Below are 15,469 nucleotides of genomic sequence, written 5' to 3'. Positions count from 1 at the left end.
AAGCATCCAAGTGGACAGATCCAGAATAAACAAACTCCTGTCCCAGTGGCTCCATTACCTCCTTTGCCACGGTGTGCCAGTGCTGGTGGCTCTCACACACATCCATGCGCTCCTTGTGGAAGAACCGGCATTTCTCAGGAACCAGCAGGACATCGCTTACAAACTCACCCACTGAAAAACACAATGGCCACAGTTCACACTCGTCCAGCTTCCAACAGCAAATGAAGCCTCCATCAGAAGTCCCCCAAAGAGCACTCTGTGCATGCGCCTTGAGGGTTTGGTATATTCTTAAAGGAGACAAGTCACACCAACTGTGAAAATTATCTCTGAGAATCTAAAGAAAAACAGAGCCTCAGAGATTCCAAGGTAAAACCAGGAGCACAGGGTGATCCTGCTGACCCCTAAAGCTGAACTGAAGGCAGAGTTTACAGTGCAAGTTAATAAACAATTGTTCTTCCATGAAGGATTGACTGAAGAGATTTCACTCAAATCTTTGAGAAGATTGTGTTTGCACTCGGAAGTTTCAGACCACTTAATCACCTACTTCCAAATGAGCTGCATCATACCAAAGTTCTTTCATGCTGTCTGCTGCTGTAACAGCCTGGAAATTTTTATATGCTGAGGGTGTTATCTATGTTTTCAGTATCTGAGCAAGTCTTGTTTGGTTTTGTTTTGTTTCCAGATGGTTTAATTCAAGATCAGCTGCAGCACATTCACTGCCCTAACCAAAACAGAGAGGTCTGGAAAATAAAAACTATACAGCCTAAATATCAGAGTACAACCAGAGTCAGCAAATACACTGCATTCCAATATCTAGATAACCACAAGCTCACCAGCACGAGGAAGCTTTGGCACAATCTTTGTGCCAAACCCAGACATTTGCTTTTGAGGAAGATGGGAGAGAGAGAATCACTCTACTGTACAGACTCTAGTTGGAATTAAAAGCTATTTACCATAAATTTCCACCATCATTCAGTTTGGTACCAACACATGCGGAATAAGGATCAGAACTAAATGAGCATCACTTCCTGTTCTTACCCCAGAAGTCCCAGTAAACACTGCCACTGGAATCCAAATGTGAGATGTTCTCCAAGCTGAGGTTTTTCCTTTCTTCCTTGCAGATTCAAATGCTGCACTCAGTGATTTTAAAAATAAGGAGAGAGCTAGATACTCTAAGAAGACCAGGAAAAAGATCTTCAGCACAAGTGTTTCAAAGCACTTTCCCAGCACACATGACCAGCAGCTTTAGGCATCATTTGTTAAAACTGGAGAAAAGCTTTTAAGTCAAGACTTTTTCTCACAGTCTCCACAAAGCAGAATTCTTTGTCCAACCAATCTTTCACACTATTTTTCAAAATATATTTTAAATATTGTTTGCATGGCCAATTTTTTTGCAACTCCTTAGTGTTGATACTAAAAGCTTATGGACACTTCTATACAGTATAGAAAAGTTAAATAGTTTAGAGTTAGATTACCTGATAATTGAAGATAATGAAATCAAATAACCTTAAGCATCCCTTTGCAATTACTTACATTTTAAACTAACAAAGAGATGGTATTTTCCCCATTTTCTTATCTCAAAACTGGCCAGTTAGAATTTTGAGTTAATAATCTTTCATCCTACTCTATCAGGAAAGGTTTCAATGCTTCTGATAAGAAAAGTAAAACTCAGCAAACTTTAAAACCAAGAGACCGTGGTTCTGGAGGCTGAAGGCAGAAGATTCATGCATTCTTCTCTTCACCTTTAAAATACAAAGGAGCTTTCCTTTGTGGGGGAGGGGCAGAGAAGATTTAAAAGGGTATGGTGGCAGGATCCTACCTCAAGGTACGCTTTGCATTAATGTATCAAGGTGTCTTGGGGATAGTTTATTATCCCATATAATTTTGGGGGGTTTTGCTCTGTTTTCTTTTGTCTTGTTTCTGGGGGCTGCCCCCCCCATCCTCCCTGGCTCTGGGAGTATTGCGGCAGTGGGAGACAGGCTGGGGTTTCTGGGGACAGCTCCTTCTTTTTTCGGGCATGCTGTTCGACTGGACACACACAGCTGGTATCTCTGACCAGGGATCCTGTTGTTCCTGTGGGTTTTGCCTGCTTTTTTGGGTTTTTTTGGTTTTTTTTGGGTTTTTTTGCTTCAGCACTGTGACTGAGCCTCCCAGCTTGGCTTCTTTTACTGCTCTACTGTCGGGAAGCTCCGAGCTGGAGTGTGCCCTGCCGGGACCCCTCAGTGCCCTCAGTTTCCCACCGGGGGCTGCTGCCCAACACCCACTGTACCTCTGCCCTTCCCAGGTTTGTGCTACACTGCACCTTTCACCCCTGCTTGCCAGGAGGGCCTGCCCTTCCCAGCTGCGGAGTTTCTGCTGCCTCTTGCTTGCTACCTCTGGGTGAGTCCACCCTGCCGTTCCAGCTTCCTTCTCCTGAGGCTCCTGCTACAGCTGCTTTCGCTATCAGCCGGGGCACTGGGACCGGCTCCCCCGGGAGTTTGTAAAAGCAGCGCCTTCTCCATCCCCCCCGCTGGCTGCGCTACCTTTACCACAGAGAGAGAGTGAGAGAGAGTGAGAGAGAGTGAGAGAGAGTGAGAGAGAGTGAGAGAGAGTGAGAGAGAGTGAGAGAGAGTGAGAGAGAGTGAGAGAGAGTGAGAGAGAGTGAGAGAGAGTGAGGAGAGAGTGAGAGAGAGTGAGAGAGAGTGAGAGAGAGTGAGAGTGAGTGAGAGTGAGTGAGAGTGAGTGAGAGTGAGTGAGAGTGAGTGAGAGTGAGTGAGAGTGAGGCGGCCGGAGCCGCGCCACAGCGCCCCCTGCAGCCGCGGGGGAACCATCGCACCCGCCCTGCCTGGCCGGGAGCCACCAGCGCCCCTGCCGGCCGTGAGCGGAACTGCACCGAGGGGAAAGCGCTTCAATAGCGGGAAGAGCCCGACCGTTCATTGGGTTTGCTGTTCTCGTTTGTTGTTGTCACTGTTGTTGTCGTTTGCCTCGCTATACATACACACACTAGTAAAGAACTGCTATTTCTTTTCTCATATCTTTGCCTGAAAGCCCATTAATTTCAAAATTATAATAATTCGGAGGGGAGGGGGCTGTATTTTCCATTCCAGGGAGGCTCCTGCCTTCCTTAGCAGACACCTGTCTTTAGAACCAAGACGCAAGGAAAACACAACCAAGAATGGGGAACAAAATCCCACAGTTTGACTATAATCCAGAGAAACATCCATTTACAACAAGCAATGTGTGTAGTGCTAAAGACAAAGAGATTGTAGAGATTACATGGACTCCAGACTTGCAACTCAGATCTGAAAACCAAAGCAGCCTCACAGGCTGGGGCCTGCAAGCCATGAACAGTGTGAAAATACACTGACAAAAAACCTGAATAAATGGTTTAATGAGTATCAAATTTTAGGGCAGTGTCAGTAAAAGCAGTTTATTTTTCAGCTGGAGATTAGGCTTGGGGAGGATTTGTAAAAAAGAACGACTCCTGATAAATCCAGGGATCTTGCTTTCATCCTTATTTCCATCAGAAGTTCTTATGATCAGGGCTTGGTTGCTTCCCAAACCTGAATTTCCACATCTATAAACACAAGCACCTTTCTCCCAGGATGTGTCCACAATAACTTGTATGTTTAATGAAGTGCTTTATGATTGTCTAGTGGAAGGTATTACATAAAGGACAAAACACCCACATGGTTCTGCTTCTTTGCTGGAGTTCTCCTTGTCAAAACGCATGGTAACCTAAGATACAAATAGAAATTATGAAAACTGGTTCCTACTGAATGCTCCCAGCAATCAGACTCGTCCAAGACTTCCTACAAGTCTTTTCCAGTGGATAACTGAAAAGAAAGTCAGCCAGCTGAAACTAAGCTGGGGGCAGCATGGGGCAGCGCAGTGTCAGCCACAACCCACAAGTCAGAAGTCACAAGTTAACCAGTTAAAACATGCTGCCTGATTCCAGTGGGTGGGGAGATTCTGGAAAGCACCATGAAATCCATCACAGTTTATCTCATACTCTTTCACAGTTCAAAATGGGGACAGGGGATACAGCTGCAAGAAGCAGGGCCTCTTTGAAACAGCAACGTTTAAATATAGTCATTGAAATAGAATAGAGATCTCTTGCCAAGACCAAGCAGGAAGCCTGAGCACACTGAGCATTTAAGTCTCCAAGGCAACAAAATATTAAAGCTTCACAAAAACAGGATCAAAATATTAAATCCCAATGTCTTTGTGATACTCAGATACAATAGCCTTCAGGTTTTTATGGCAGTTGCAGAGAGAATGGGGATTTGTTTTTCATGCCAGGCACCATTATTCCACCACAGCTGTTACCAAGCTGTTGATCTGCTCCAGAAAGGCAGAGTTCCATCTTGTGGAAAGAAAAATGTTTCAGTGGAAGTTGAATGTGGAAATGACAACCTGATACAAGAGAAGTCTTACAAACTGAGTTGTTCTCTCTGTAAGAACCCAGGAGGCAATTCCTTGCTTCTCCCACAGGAATGCACAGCACACCCAGCACACACTCACCCAGGCACTTGAAGGGCACGACGATGTGAGTGTGGTCCTTGCATTGCTTCTTCCCACGCTTGCACCAGCTGTCGATGCTGACAGGCTGGTTGGCTTCCACCACGTTGGTGATCTGAAGGTCTGGGTACATCTGGGGAACAGCACAGACAGAGGTTTTTCTCCAGAAAGGACAGAGAATGTGCAGAGCAGCCCCTACCTTAGTAGTGTAGTAGAGTAGTGAGGCTGATTCTCTACACAGGAACAAGTTGGAGTTTGCACATGGACACACGCTCTCCTCTGGATCAAACTCAGGACAGCTGGAGACATAAAGAAAGCTCCAGCTGTCTGTCACACAGGGCTTCAGAAATGGATATGCCACTGCTTTGAGGCAGGAGAAAGCCAGGTCAGGGCAAGAGGCCTCACTGGCACTAAGCTAAGGGGTCTGGATTTGCACAGCAGTGGAGGAGGAGCATCTGGGTATTCAGGTTTGGAGGAGATGTAGCTGTTTAATTCTTTCTGGAGCAACACAATACCCCCTGGAACAGCAATCACCAACAAACAGGGTTTAGTAATGTCTTCAGACTCTCTCAACACTTGTCAGAAAAAGCACCCACCTCCTCAGGTTTCCTCATGCCTGGTCCATTTATGATGTATTAATTTGATCCTTATGCCCTGCTCAAGTTCTCAAGTCCAGACACTGGCTTATATTTAGGCTTCTACTACGTGAAAAAAATGCAGCCCCAGTTATATCAGCCTTGTAAAACAGTTTAAAAAGTTTTCCAGTCCAGACATGGTACATTCTGTTGCTTTCCCATTAAAAAAAAAATACATTCCTTGTGGTATTTTATGTGCCTGTCACCTCATAGGAGCAATTAAAGACACTGGACAAGGCCAATATGCTATAGAGTATCTGAAACACAGTAGAAGACGATTACATCTTTTGCAATAAAGTATAAAGAGCTTAAAAATACCATCAAAATTTGATTAAAATATTTTTCTAATATTCTGGCTGATCTGAACACATCACTGAGAATAGCACAGCCACATTCTACCTAGAATAGGTGTCAGGTTCCATTTTACACAACAGGGAGCAGATGCTGGTTAACCAGCTCAGAGGCAGAACATTTGGGTAGAGCCCTGCAAACATACATGAAGATACCTCTGACATACAGACCAAGGACCTTCTGTGGCAGTGTGAGGTGATCTGAGGTAGCTTCTAAATCCCACTGCAGTGTCCTCCCTGCTCTTCCTGGGCAATAACTCAGCAGGACAGTACAGGGAATTGGACATGGGCAAAAGCAAGCTCATCTCCTGCAGGGTTAATTTGCTACTGAGCAGCTAAATTGGAATCCAATTCCTTCACAGCAGTGAAGAGTCAGGATTACACAGAAAATCTCACCTCCTGGCAATATTGCAGAATCTCCTCCTTTCTTCCAAAGCAGCTCTTGGTCCCAGAAGTGTCAGGTTCCCATTTCCCAGTCTGGATGTTCACATGCATATTTAGCTTCCCACAGAACATGGCAATTTGAGGCTCTGCCACCGCAAACCCTGTCCCAGCATTGGCTGCAAGGGCCTGTGAAGACAAACCAAAACAAAACACCTTGATTCATTATCTGATCAAAGACTCAACAACTCACAGAAACAGAAACCCTCTGGCATCTTCTCAGACAGCTCCTGCTTGATCCAGAATATCAGTGGAGTCTTGCAAACTATTTTGTAACAACATTCCTTGAGATGCTGAGCCAACCCCAAGTTTTCACCAGCAAGGCATTTGTTTTCACAAACTCTGTTTTTACAACTGAAACAACAGCTTACCAAAACCAAGAATAATTCCCACTAAAAGGCTGCACCTATATGGGGGCAAAACAGATGTCTGAAAAACTTACTAAATAATACTAATAACTTTTGGCAGAAGGACCTCTGTGAGGTTACACACAAGCAGGTATTACTACTACTAATAAAATAACTGCGTCCCACTGCAAGAATCCTGCTCAGAGTTTAAAAGCTATATTTTATCCCAGTATCATTGAATAATTGGGATAGAAATACCCAAGATTTTTGCTCAAACATACAAATAAAGATGATTTCTGCTGAATCAGAAAAAATAGCTGTGGCAACCAGCTCCTCAAAGCCTGTTGTGTCCCATTCAGTGCATTCCTATGGGGAGCTGTTTCAGATGTGTATTCTGCGCACTTCCCAGACTGCACCAGCAGACAAAAAACCTGACAGCCCAGGCCCACATTTGGGTCAAAACTGCAGACTGATCAATGAAAATAAGGTCAGGGCCCCTTTCTGAATCTTGCTGGCTGACCGAAAGAGGAAAAAGAAGAGTGCATTAATTGCAGACCTTTTTTTTTTTTTTTTTCTGAGAAGACCGAGTGGATGGTGGGAGCTGAACATGCTCTCCTTAAATAACTACTACCTGTTGTAAAAGAGAAAGAGGCATAAGGCAAAAAAGCAGATGAATTACTAAATCAAATGCTCTTTAAGGTGTTCAGGAGAATTAAATCAATTTCAACTACTCCAGATGGAAACAGCAATGCAGTCTGCTGGCCCTAAGCTGCTTTGCACTGGCAGGCAACACAATCCCAGGCTACCAGTCCTGCCTTCATATTTAACTTTTTGTGCACTGAAAAATGCATAAATTACTGTGGTCACTGTTCATCCCCTACTGCCTGCAGACCCCCATCAATTCATACCAATATTTGTATGCCTAAAGCAAATAAAGGAATAAAGAGTAGAATTCAACTGGACAACTTCTTTGTGCAGCTCCTAGTTACTGGATATTAGGAAAAAGAATAACTCCATTATAATTAGCTCATTTCTCCCCCTCCCCTTATCTCACTGCCTGGAGATAAGACATTTCAACATTCTGAAACTCAAGGATTGTTTAGTGCTGAGCATGAGACTAGTGCTTGGGGGAGAAAACCAACCTGAGGCATAAAAGCATAAATTCAAGTATTAACTGCAGAAAAATGACCCCTTGAATTTTAAGTACTATTCACCCGTGCATCACTTAAGAGAAACAGTCTTATACAAGTGGTTTCTATTTACTCTGACCCTTCTGATCAACAGATGCTCATGACAGCATGTTTTAACACAGACCACAAAGCAAGGAAATACCAAACTATGTGTAACAGATAGCAGCATCGATGTCCCAGTATCAAAATGCTGCCAAGTTCACATATATTTTCAAGTTTAGTGCAGGTACGTTTGTTGTACTCTGTCCTAAGGAAAAAATAGTCACATAGTGGAGGTACAGGAGGAACTCTGAGGAATAGACTGAGGCTGGGAATATGGTGCAGTAACTCGGTTCTTTCAGAAATCAAGCCTTTAATAAACATCTTACAAGTGCACACAGCAGAACCTGTGATAGGTAGGCCTTGCACAACCCTGCTCCCTGCTGTCTTTTCAGAAGAAAGAGGCAAACATAGAATGATCCTTCATAACACTAAACACACACAAACTTTTTAAGAGGCTCTTTTTATCTCTCCAAACAAACACCACTTTGGTACCAACAACCACTTTCCAGAGAGCACAGGACCTGACAGGCTAAAGGAAACAATCCCTAAAACAATTTTGTTTGATGACAACACCACAACCACATCCAAGTTCCACGCCCAGAAAAAAACGAAAAGAAACACAAGATCAAGAACCCAGGAAGCATTTTAAACCCTTTTAAAAATACAGGACACCAAAAGAGAATAAATGCATGTGCTATGATGGCTCTGCTGATGCCTGAAATCTGGCTCCTTCAAAGCAAACTTAACAAGTCTGCAGCACAATAAGGGAACTTCGTGAGGCAGGAGAGGTGCAGGCTCCATCGAGAGGCAGAAACATCCCTAAGTAATCCATTCATCACAGCTCTTGCATGAGCAAAACTCCTGTTCAAACACATACCAACCTCCTGAAATCATGACCACCCCCTATTTACATACTGATTCGAGCCAGTGTTTGTTTTTGCTGCCTCTCTGGCTCGATCCCTGCAAAGGTATCATTCCTCCTCCTTGGATTGCTCACATAGTTTGCATATCAGTCGAGTGCTGTTGCCGTAGCTACCAGAACATGCTAAGCCCCAATTCACAGCTGAACAAACGAGACTAATTACTTGCTTGATTTCATCACTTTTAATCAACCAGCAGAAATCTTCTCTTGAATTGCGCTGTTGGGTGAGTTAATGAACTTTGAGATACACAAGTTAATTTTTTAACCCCAGGACCTGCAAGGCAAGATTTTTGAGCAATGGGCTTCAATTTTCCTTCACTGGCAATCCACTCCAGCCCTCAATCATATCAGTTATTTAATCTAGTACTTTGATCTCATTTTAGCTGTAATGAGAGAATACAGCACCTCCAAACTTCATGGAGGCCACATCTTTAACACTGACACTTAAACAGAGAAAAAGGTCACCTACAAGAGCCTTTTGGGACCAAGAAACTTTCTGATGCTTCCCACAATTGCCTTCGGTGTATCAAAAACTGGAAGCAGATCCCTCAGGCTACACTCAAACATCACTCTGCAAAAGGAAGGCTTCAGAACATGCAAACCAGCACAAAGCTTGGGATAAAGCCATGTCCTTAGTTAAGCTCTTTAGTACTTCAGAGAATTCACCCATTCCACATTGCAAAGGGATGAACAAACTGACAGCACATTTTTCTCTGGGAATTTCCCAGCCATAAATGGAAGCAGCTGCTTCTTTTAGTGCTGGGGAGCAACTATTCAATCCTTTAAATAAGCAGCCTGACAGATCAGGAGGGGCAACACACACATGATGGAAGAGAGTTCATCCAGTTGTATACATCCTTGTTGAACATTAAAAAAGTAGCTATTATCCTATTAATACATATCCATAACATGAGAGCAAGACAATGTTATTTAGGAAAAGACTGTTCCGTAAACCGTTACTTTTTCCTCACCAGCACTTGAATTTACAAGATGTTTCAGGAGAAACGGGGCTCTGCCTTTTGGTATAATTCTGTAATCCAGTTTGCTTTCCAAGACCAAAGAAGTTTTTGATTCCATAAACACATAAATCTCTGGCCAGTTAATGTCAGTTAAATTCCTCACCCTGCCATGTGGTGCCTGATTTATGGTCTTGAAACACTGGAATTCAAGACCCTAAATTTTCCTTTTCTCTGATGGAAGTGTCTGCCCAAGTATCCTGGATTTTATTTACTACTGGCCTCTTCAGCTTGTGACACAGGGTTTAATGTGTGAGCATAACCCACCTGGAGGCCTGGGCTCCAGGTGCCAAAAAGGGTCATATCTGTTCCTCCTGCAAGTATCCCCAATCCCGAAGGAGGGACACAAGGCTAGAGACTTTAGTAAAATAAAGAGTATTTTACATCTACCCTTGAAACACAAGCAGTACATTGCAGTTCTGGTTTGTAAAGATCTAAACATGAAAACCACATCCATATCCTTTGCCTTCTATTGCTGTGATCTGTTAAACCTCATCACAACATAACTTATTTCACATGCTGTCCATTCAGCTCCCTACGGAATGCTATTCTGGAAAACCATCTGGCATGCTGCTGGGGACTTGAGGCTTGAAGGGTGATTGGAGCTTATCTCTTGTGAAGAAAAGCTGATAATAATAATTCACACAAATTAGTTCCTGAGAGCTTTCCTTAATAGCACAAAGGTATCTGCAAAATGTCATATTTAACTGAATTCTGCATTTTTGGTGGGGTCAAACATGACCGTAGCCTTGTCCATCTGATCAGATTAGCCACAATGAGCCTTTATTCCAGCAAAACCAGAGTGGAAGGGAGCTTGGGAAGCTTGGAGAGCCTGTGAGGAGAACCCACGCTGCCCAAGCTTTTCATCAGGCTTCCCCTGCAGCAACACGAGTAGCTCTCCACACAAAACCATGGAAGATTAAGCTGTTTTAAGACTGAAACTCCAGCCTCTAGAATTTTAAGGTGCTGAAGAAAGCTCCAATGGAGAACTGCATTGACTTGGTGACCAGAGAAGAGTTTACTGGCTGCTGAGGGCATACCCTGCCTTAGGTGACAAGGCAGGGCCTTTTGCAGGATTCTCTACAGGACAGATCAGATCAGATTACCTGTTCCTGAGTTACATGTACTCCACAACCAGTTGCTACTACACTGACAAAAAAAAAGCCATGCAGCACTTGAAAAGATTACTTGCACGGTTTGGTTTTAATTAAGCGAAGACCCTCAGAACCAATACTGGTTATTAAATCAGGGTGGACATGAACCACAACCTGAGGGACTTCAGAACAGGCTGCTCAGCACTGTCCTTATCCAGATAAATCACACTGCCCACCTTAATTAAAGGAAAGGAAGAGCTTTTTCTGGGTTTGTTTTTTTAAATTACATTTCCTACTCTTATCTGGAGCAACTCTGCAAATCCCCCCATGTCAGTGCAATACCCACAAATATGGAGGACATAAACTGAACACTTTCAAGACCACTGAGGAATTCTACCAGTTCCTTTGATACAAAAATGAGCCCTGCTACCTTACCAGCCTTCTGAAGAACACAGCCCTGCGTGGCTGCTGCTTTTGAATGTGTGAGGATTCTAATGTTTTGCCCTTTCTGCACTGAAACATTGGTATGAATGTTTGTGCAGGGATTCAACTGCTTCAGCTGCACACTCCATAGTATCACTGCCTCCAGCTGACATCCATGGGGGCCTTTTTCCTTCCACATGGAGAGGCCAGGCCGTGGCAAAACAAAAATTAAGAAGAGCTGCAGTCACAAACTGAAGCTGTTGGAAGGAGAACAGCTGGGCTGGCGTTGTAAAGCCCAACCTTCCTGGGTCACAACGTGCCACACATTCATTGCCATGAATCTCACCTGGGAATTAATGATAAGTCAGTATTCAGGAGACCAACACTTCAACTAAAAAGTGAGGGATGTTGGCAGAGGTTCTTTACACACAAGAACTTCTGGACAGAATACTTAGAACTCCCCTGGTTTTGGATTTATAACTTGTAAACACGAGCAGAGCTCTCAATTCATGCTTCAAATGGTGTTTCATGCTTTGTTTTACTTAGCTTCTTTTCCGGGTTTTATTCAGCAGATAGGTGGCTTGAACCCAGGAAGGCTAATGAATGCCTGACACAGCAGGCAGTAAATCTACAGACTAGCAGCTCATCCTAGCTTTATTGCTTTATTTTTTTTTAAATTGCTGATAATTACAATAATGCACATGGGCAGGGGTCCAAGACAGGAAGAATTATTGTCTGCAGGCAGATCTGGTGTGAGCTGATAATACCAGCCTGTGTTTGCTTTTGAATTTAAATGGCAGAAATCTCACTAAAGCAGTCTTTGGCTTGCTTTAACTTGCTGGAAGGGGTGGAGTCCTCATCTGCTTGTCCTTTATTGACTTTTGCGGTGGAGGAGCCTGCACCAGCAGAGAACTGGGAGCCAAGGCAGAAGCTGCAGTGGTAGCTGGGGTGCAGTTTATATTTAGATGCCTGTGTTTATGGCTGACATGAAGCCTTGAATGCTCGGAAGTTCAGGGACAACAATCCACGCACTCCCATACATGCCGACAGCAACCGCAGGATTACAAAGACCTGCTGCAGCCTGAAGCATTCCTTACTGCACATTCCACTGCCTTTCTACAAGGAAAAAGGGAGATTTCCAAGTACCTGCGACTCGTGGGCAGCCTTTCTGCCCTTGGAATTCGTACTTCGGAGGTATCAGATTATTTCCCCCTCCTCCTCTAGTTTATCCATGCTCCATAAACTGGGCATACATGAGTCAATGGGCACATAACCTGCCTGGGAGACATTTGCACTGGAAACTGCCACATTTCCATAGGGAGTGCCACACTGCAGGCAGTGCTGGTGCACAGCCGGGCTGGGGGAGAGGTGATCAAATCCGGTAAAGCCACGAGTCAGCACTGCCTCAGCTTCCTGAAGTTGCTTGTGTAACGTGGTTGCCTTTGGCATCCTCTTTTCTATCCCTGGAGAGACAAAGTTCATAACTCCAGTGGAACATTCCCTGAACAAATGTTGCTGTACCCAGAACTATGCCCTTTGAAAAAGATTAATTGCAGGGCCTCAAGCTTTCAAAAGTATGGCTTGGATGTAATGGCTGGGACTGGAACAGTTTAAGACAAAGCCACCCTAAAAACAAGGGCAAGAGAAGAGGAAAGTACAAACACTGATAATCCTCACACAACGCACAGGTAGGTCCAAATAGGTTTAATCATCCAGGTCGCCTTCCACGCGTCCCAAGGACATCAGGGACAATTTCCAAGCTGTGTCAGACAGACACTCACAGCCACTTCCTTCCCCTCGCAGCAGAACACTGCCATGGCGCTATTTAAAGTTCCCTTTTTATGGCACCATCCGAAGTCCTATCCCAGCACAGGGAGCCAGACCTATTTATCACTGGGCTAAACTGAGGCACAAAGTCAAGTGACTTGCCTAAGGTCACCCAGCAGTGAGCTCAGCTCAGTTTAATCCTCATCTCCTCACTCCAATCTGTGTCATCACTCTGTCTTGCAAGGCCCAACTAATTGCTGCTTTCCCACATTAATTATTTGGGCATCTGAGGCACAGAGACCCAAGATGTCCTGTTAGCCAGTCAGCAAGTGAAAACTTGAGAGCAAGTTAATGTTTTCACATTCACTAATATTCTGCTGAAAAAAATGGCCATGAAGCAATTTTGCCTTCCTGGACAACCGGAAGGGCAATCCAAATGAAAACCTAAGGACAGCAGCTATGGCTTAATAGTGTTTGAAAAGTTTAACTCTCAGATCTTTCATTTCTGAGCTGATTGTTAATATGAACCATCACTGCTGATAGCACAAAGGCATCACTGAGAGCAGCACATGTGGAGGAATACTGAGAGATGCTATTTTGTAAAGTGACTTCTCCGTAGTTTGATAGGAGAGTTTGTGCCATCTTAAGGCACTTTAGCTATACAAGAATTAGGGAATATGATCACTGTAGTTACCAGGATACAGATTCCATAATACACAGCAAAGTACTTTTAGAAAATCTTTCATCACTTCAAAGCAATTTGTTCAAGGCAAAAATAACTCCTGGACTAAAACTCATCACAAGTCACACACCCACACAAGTTCTCCACTAGCTTTCCTACTGGCCAAAACCGGCAGAAAGGAGACAGAATAATCTGTTAACACCAGGTAGACAGAAAAATAAACCCTTTACTACTGAGTCAAAGTGATTTAGCATTCCAGGAGGGAACAAACCAAAATTCCTTCCTCAAAACAGCATGAACATTTGTTTTACAGATCTTGCAAAGCTCACTGGGAACTGCACAAAAGAGCCACTGCAGGAACCTGTGGTTCCTCACTCCATCCACGTGTCTGACCACCCAGCTGACTCCAGATAAAAGGGCTGCAGAGATTGTGTTTTTCTCTAAAACACCATGATCCAAAAGGCAAGCAGGAAACTGAAGGGCACATTTTCACAGAGAATATGAAGTGGCAAGGACAAATACCTGGGGGGGAAAAAAGCAAGATAAAGAAGGATAACAAGCAGGAATGCAGTTAGCAATGCAGCCTGAGTTTGGTTCAAGTATCCATCCCCTTACAGATGTTGTTCAGTATCACAGATTGGTTATTTATGTGCACAGACTGCACGTGTTTTGGAACATGATAAAACACTTGGGATTTTCAAGTCCTGCAATTAGGCTACATGGCAACTTCCTGACAGCACACGGGAATGATTCAACAGGTCCTGCTCTGACCACGCTGGAGGTCTACGGGTCATGCTTACTGCTTTCCACTCCTAAATTCACAATCTTCTGTACAAAAACCCCAAAACCCAACCCAATTCATTGGTAATTCTGTCCTCTCCAAACAATTCAGATGAAACTTCAAATCTGCAGAGGAAACCATGAGGTTTTTAAGTCTTGGGTTTCCAAACCATGCTAATGACTACCTTTTGAAACCTGGAAACCACAGCTAAAATACAGGGCTGCTTTTGTCCTTGCTGCTGCTCTCTGACCTCTGCCAAGCTTATGCTGATCCATACCAAAACTAACAAGTTACCAAAAAAATTATGAAATAGCCTTGTTTTTTCCAGCATAAAAACTGAGAATACTTTTATACTTTAAACTTTTTAAGTCCACCCAAAGTGGACTTAAAACTTTTTATACTTTAAACTTTTTAAGTCCACAGGTTACTTCTACAAATTTCAAGTCTGTCAAAATGGTCAACAGTTAGTACCTGTTATTGAGAACAGGTAGCAACTCTGGCTCTTAGTAAATCTATAAGGAAAATAATGAAAATTGGGATTTTAAACCAAAACCATCTTCCCATACACCTCCCCCTGTTATTTATTCAGAGTTGTTAAGGAGCATCTTTCAGGCAGCAGCTTACATGACTGCTCACACACAAAACAAAATCTTTTAAGAACCTTTAATGTCTAAGTGTGCAAAAATCAGTGCTTTAAAGAGATTCCTATACTGACACTGTAAGTTTCTTCAGCTACAGTAAACAACATCGTTTTCCTTAAAACTTCAATGTGAAAACTTTACCGTTAGCTGCTCATCAGGAAAAGTTCCTACCACTCATGGCAATAAAACAAATACAAGATAACTAACTTAGCAAAACTATCTCAAATTTTCACCAAAACAGTCTTTCATTTTCCTGACTTTAGCTATTTCTGATCCCACTAAACAGCAATAAAAGTGGTGAAAGGCTTCCACTACAGCTGGCAAACTGAAGGTGAGAGTGCAAGCCCACAAACAAGGGCAGGATAAAAAATGCCAAGCACTACTCTGGTTAAGCAGGGAAGAGGCTGGAGTGCAGGAAGAAGGCTTGGAGCAATATTTCTTACTTCCAAGAGTCTGAGGGCAAAAGCTTTATTTGTTTGTTTTTAAGCTTATCACACACAGCCAACCAGTCCTCAAAAGATCCTGGGGCTATCAGCAGAATTCAGGCTCAAATCTCACAATTTACCTTCTTCCAAAGCAGAGGATGAAAAATGGACTTCCATACATTCCCTGGAACTCAAAACACCTGGATTGAGCAG

General features: G+C 43.4%; 1 protein-coding gene across 7 annotated transcripts in view; it reads right to left on the bottom strand.

Moving 5' to 3' along the window:
- Window positions 1-15,469, bottom strand: part of APLP2 (amyloid beta precursor like protein 2) — a 48,210-nt gene that overhangs the window by 20,238 nt on the left and 12,503 nt on the right. For all 7 annotated transcript variants that reach the window (XM_032134048.1, XM_032134050.1, XM_032134051.1 and 4 more), the window contains exons 2-4: window positions 5,882-6,055; window positions 4,504-4,633; window positions 59-171 (exon numbers count right to left, since the gene is read on the bottom strand). In XM_032134048.1, coding sequence (XP_031989939.1) covers window positions 59-171; window positions 4,504-4,633; window positions 5,882-6,055 — 417 coding nt within the window. The remainder of the gene's footprint in view (window positions 1-58; window positions 172-4,503; window positions 4,634-5,881; window positions 6,056-15,469) is intronic.

The sequence above is a fragment of the Corvus moneduloides genome, chromosome 25 (assembly GCF_009650955.1).
Source record: "Corvus moneduloides isolate bCorMon1 chromosome 25, bCorMon1.pri, whole genome shotgun sequence".
Lineage (NCBI taxonomy): Eukaryota > Metazoa > Chordata > Aves > Passeriformes > Corvidae > Corvus > Corvus moneduloides.
The sequence above is the reverse complement of the archived record's forward strand: the minus strand, read 5'-3'. Positions and strand labels throughout refer to the sequence as shown.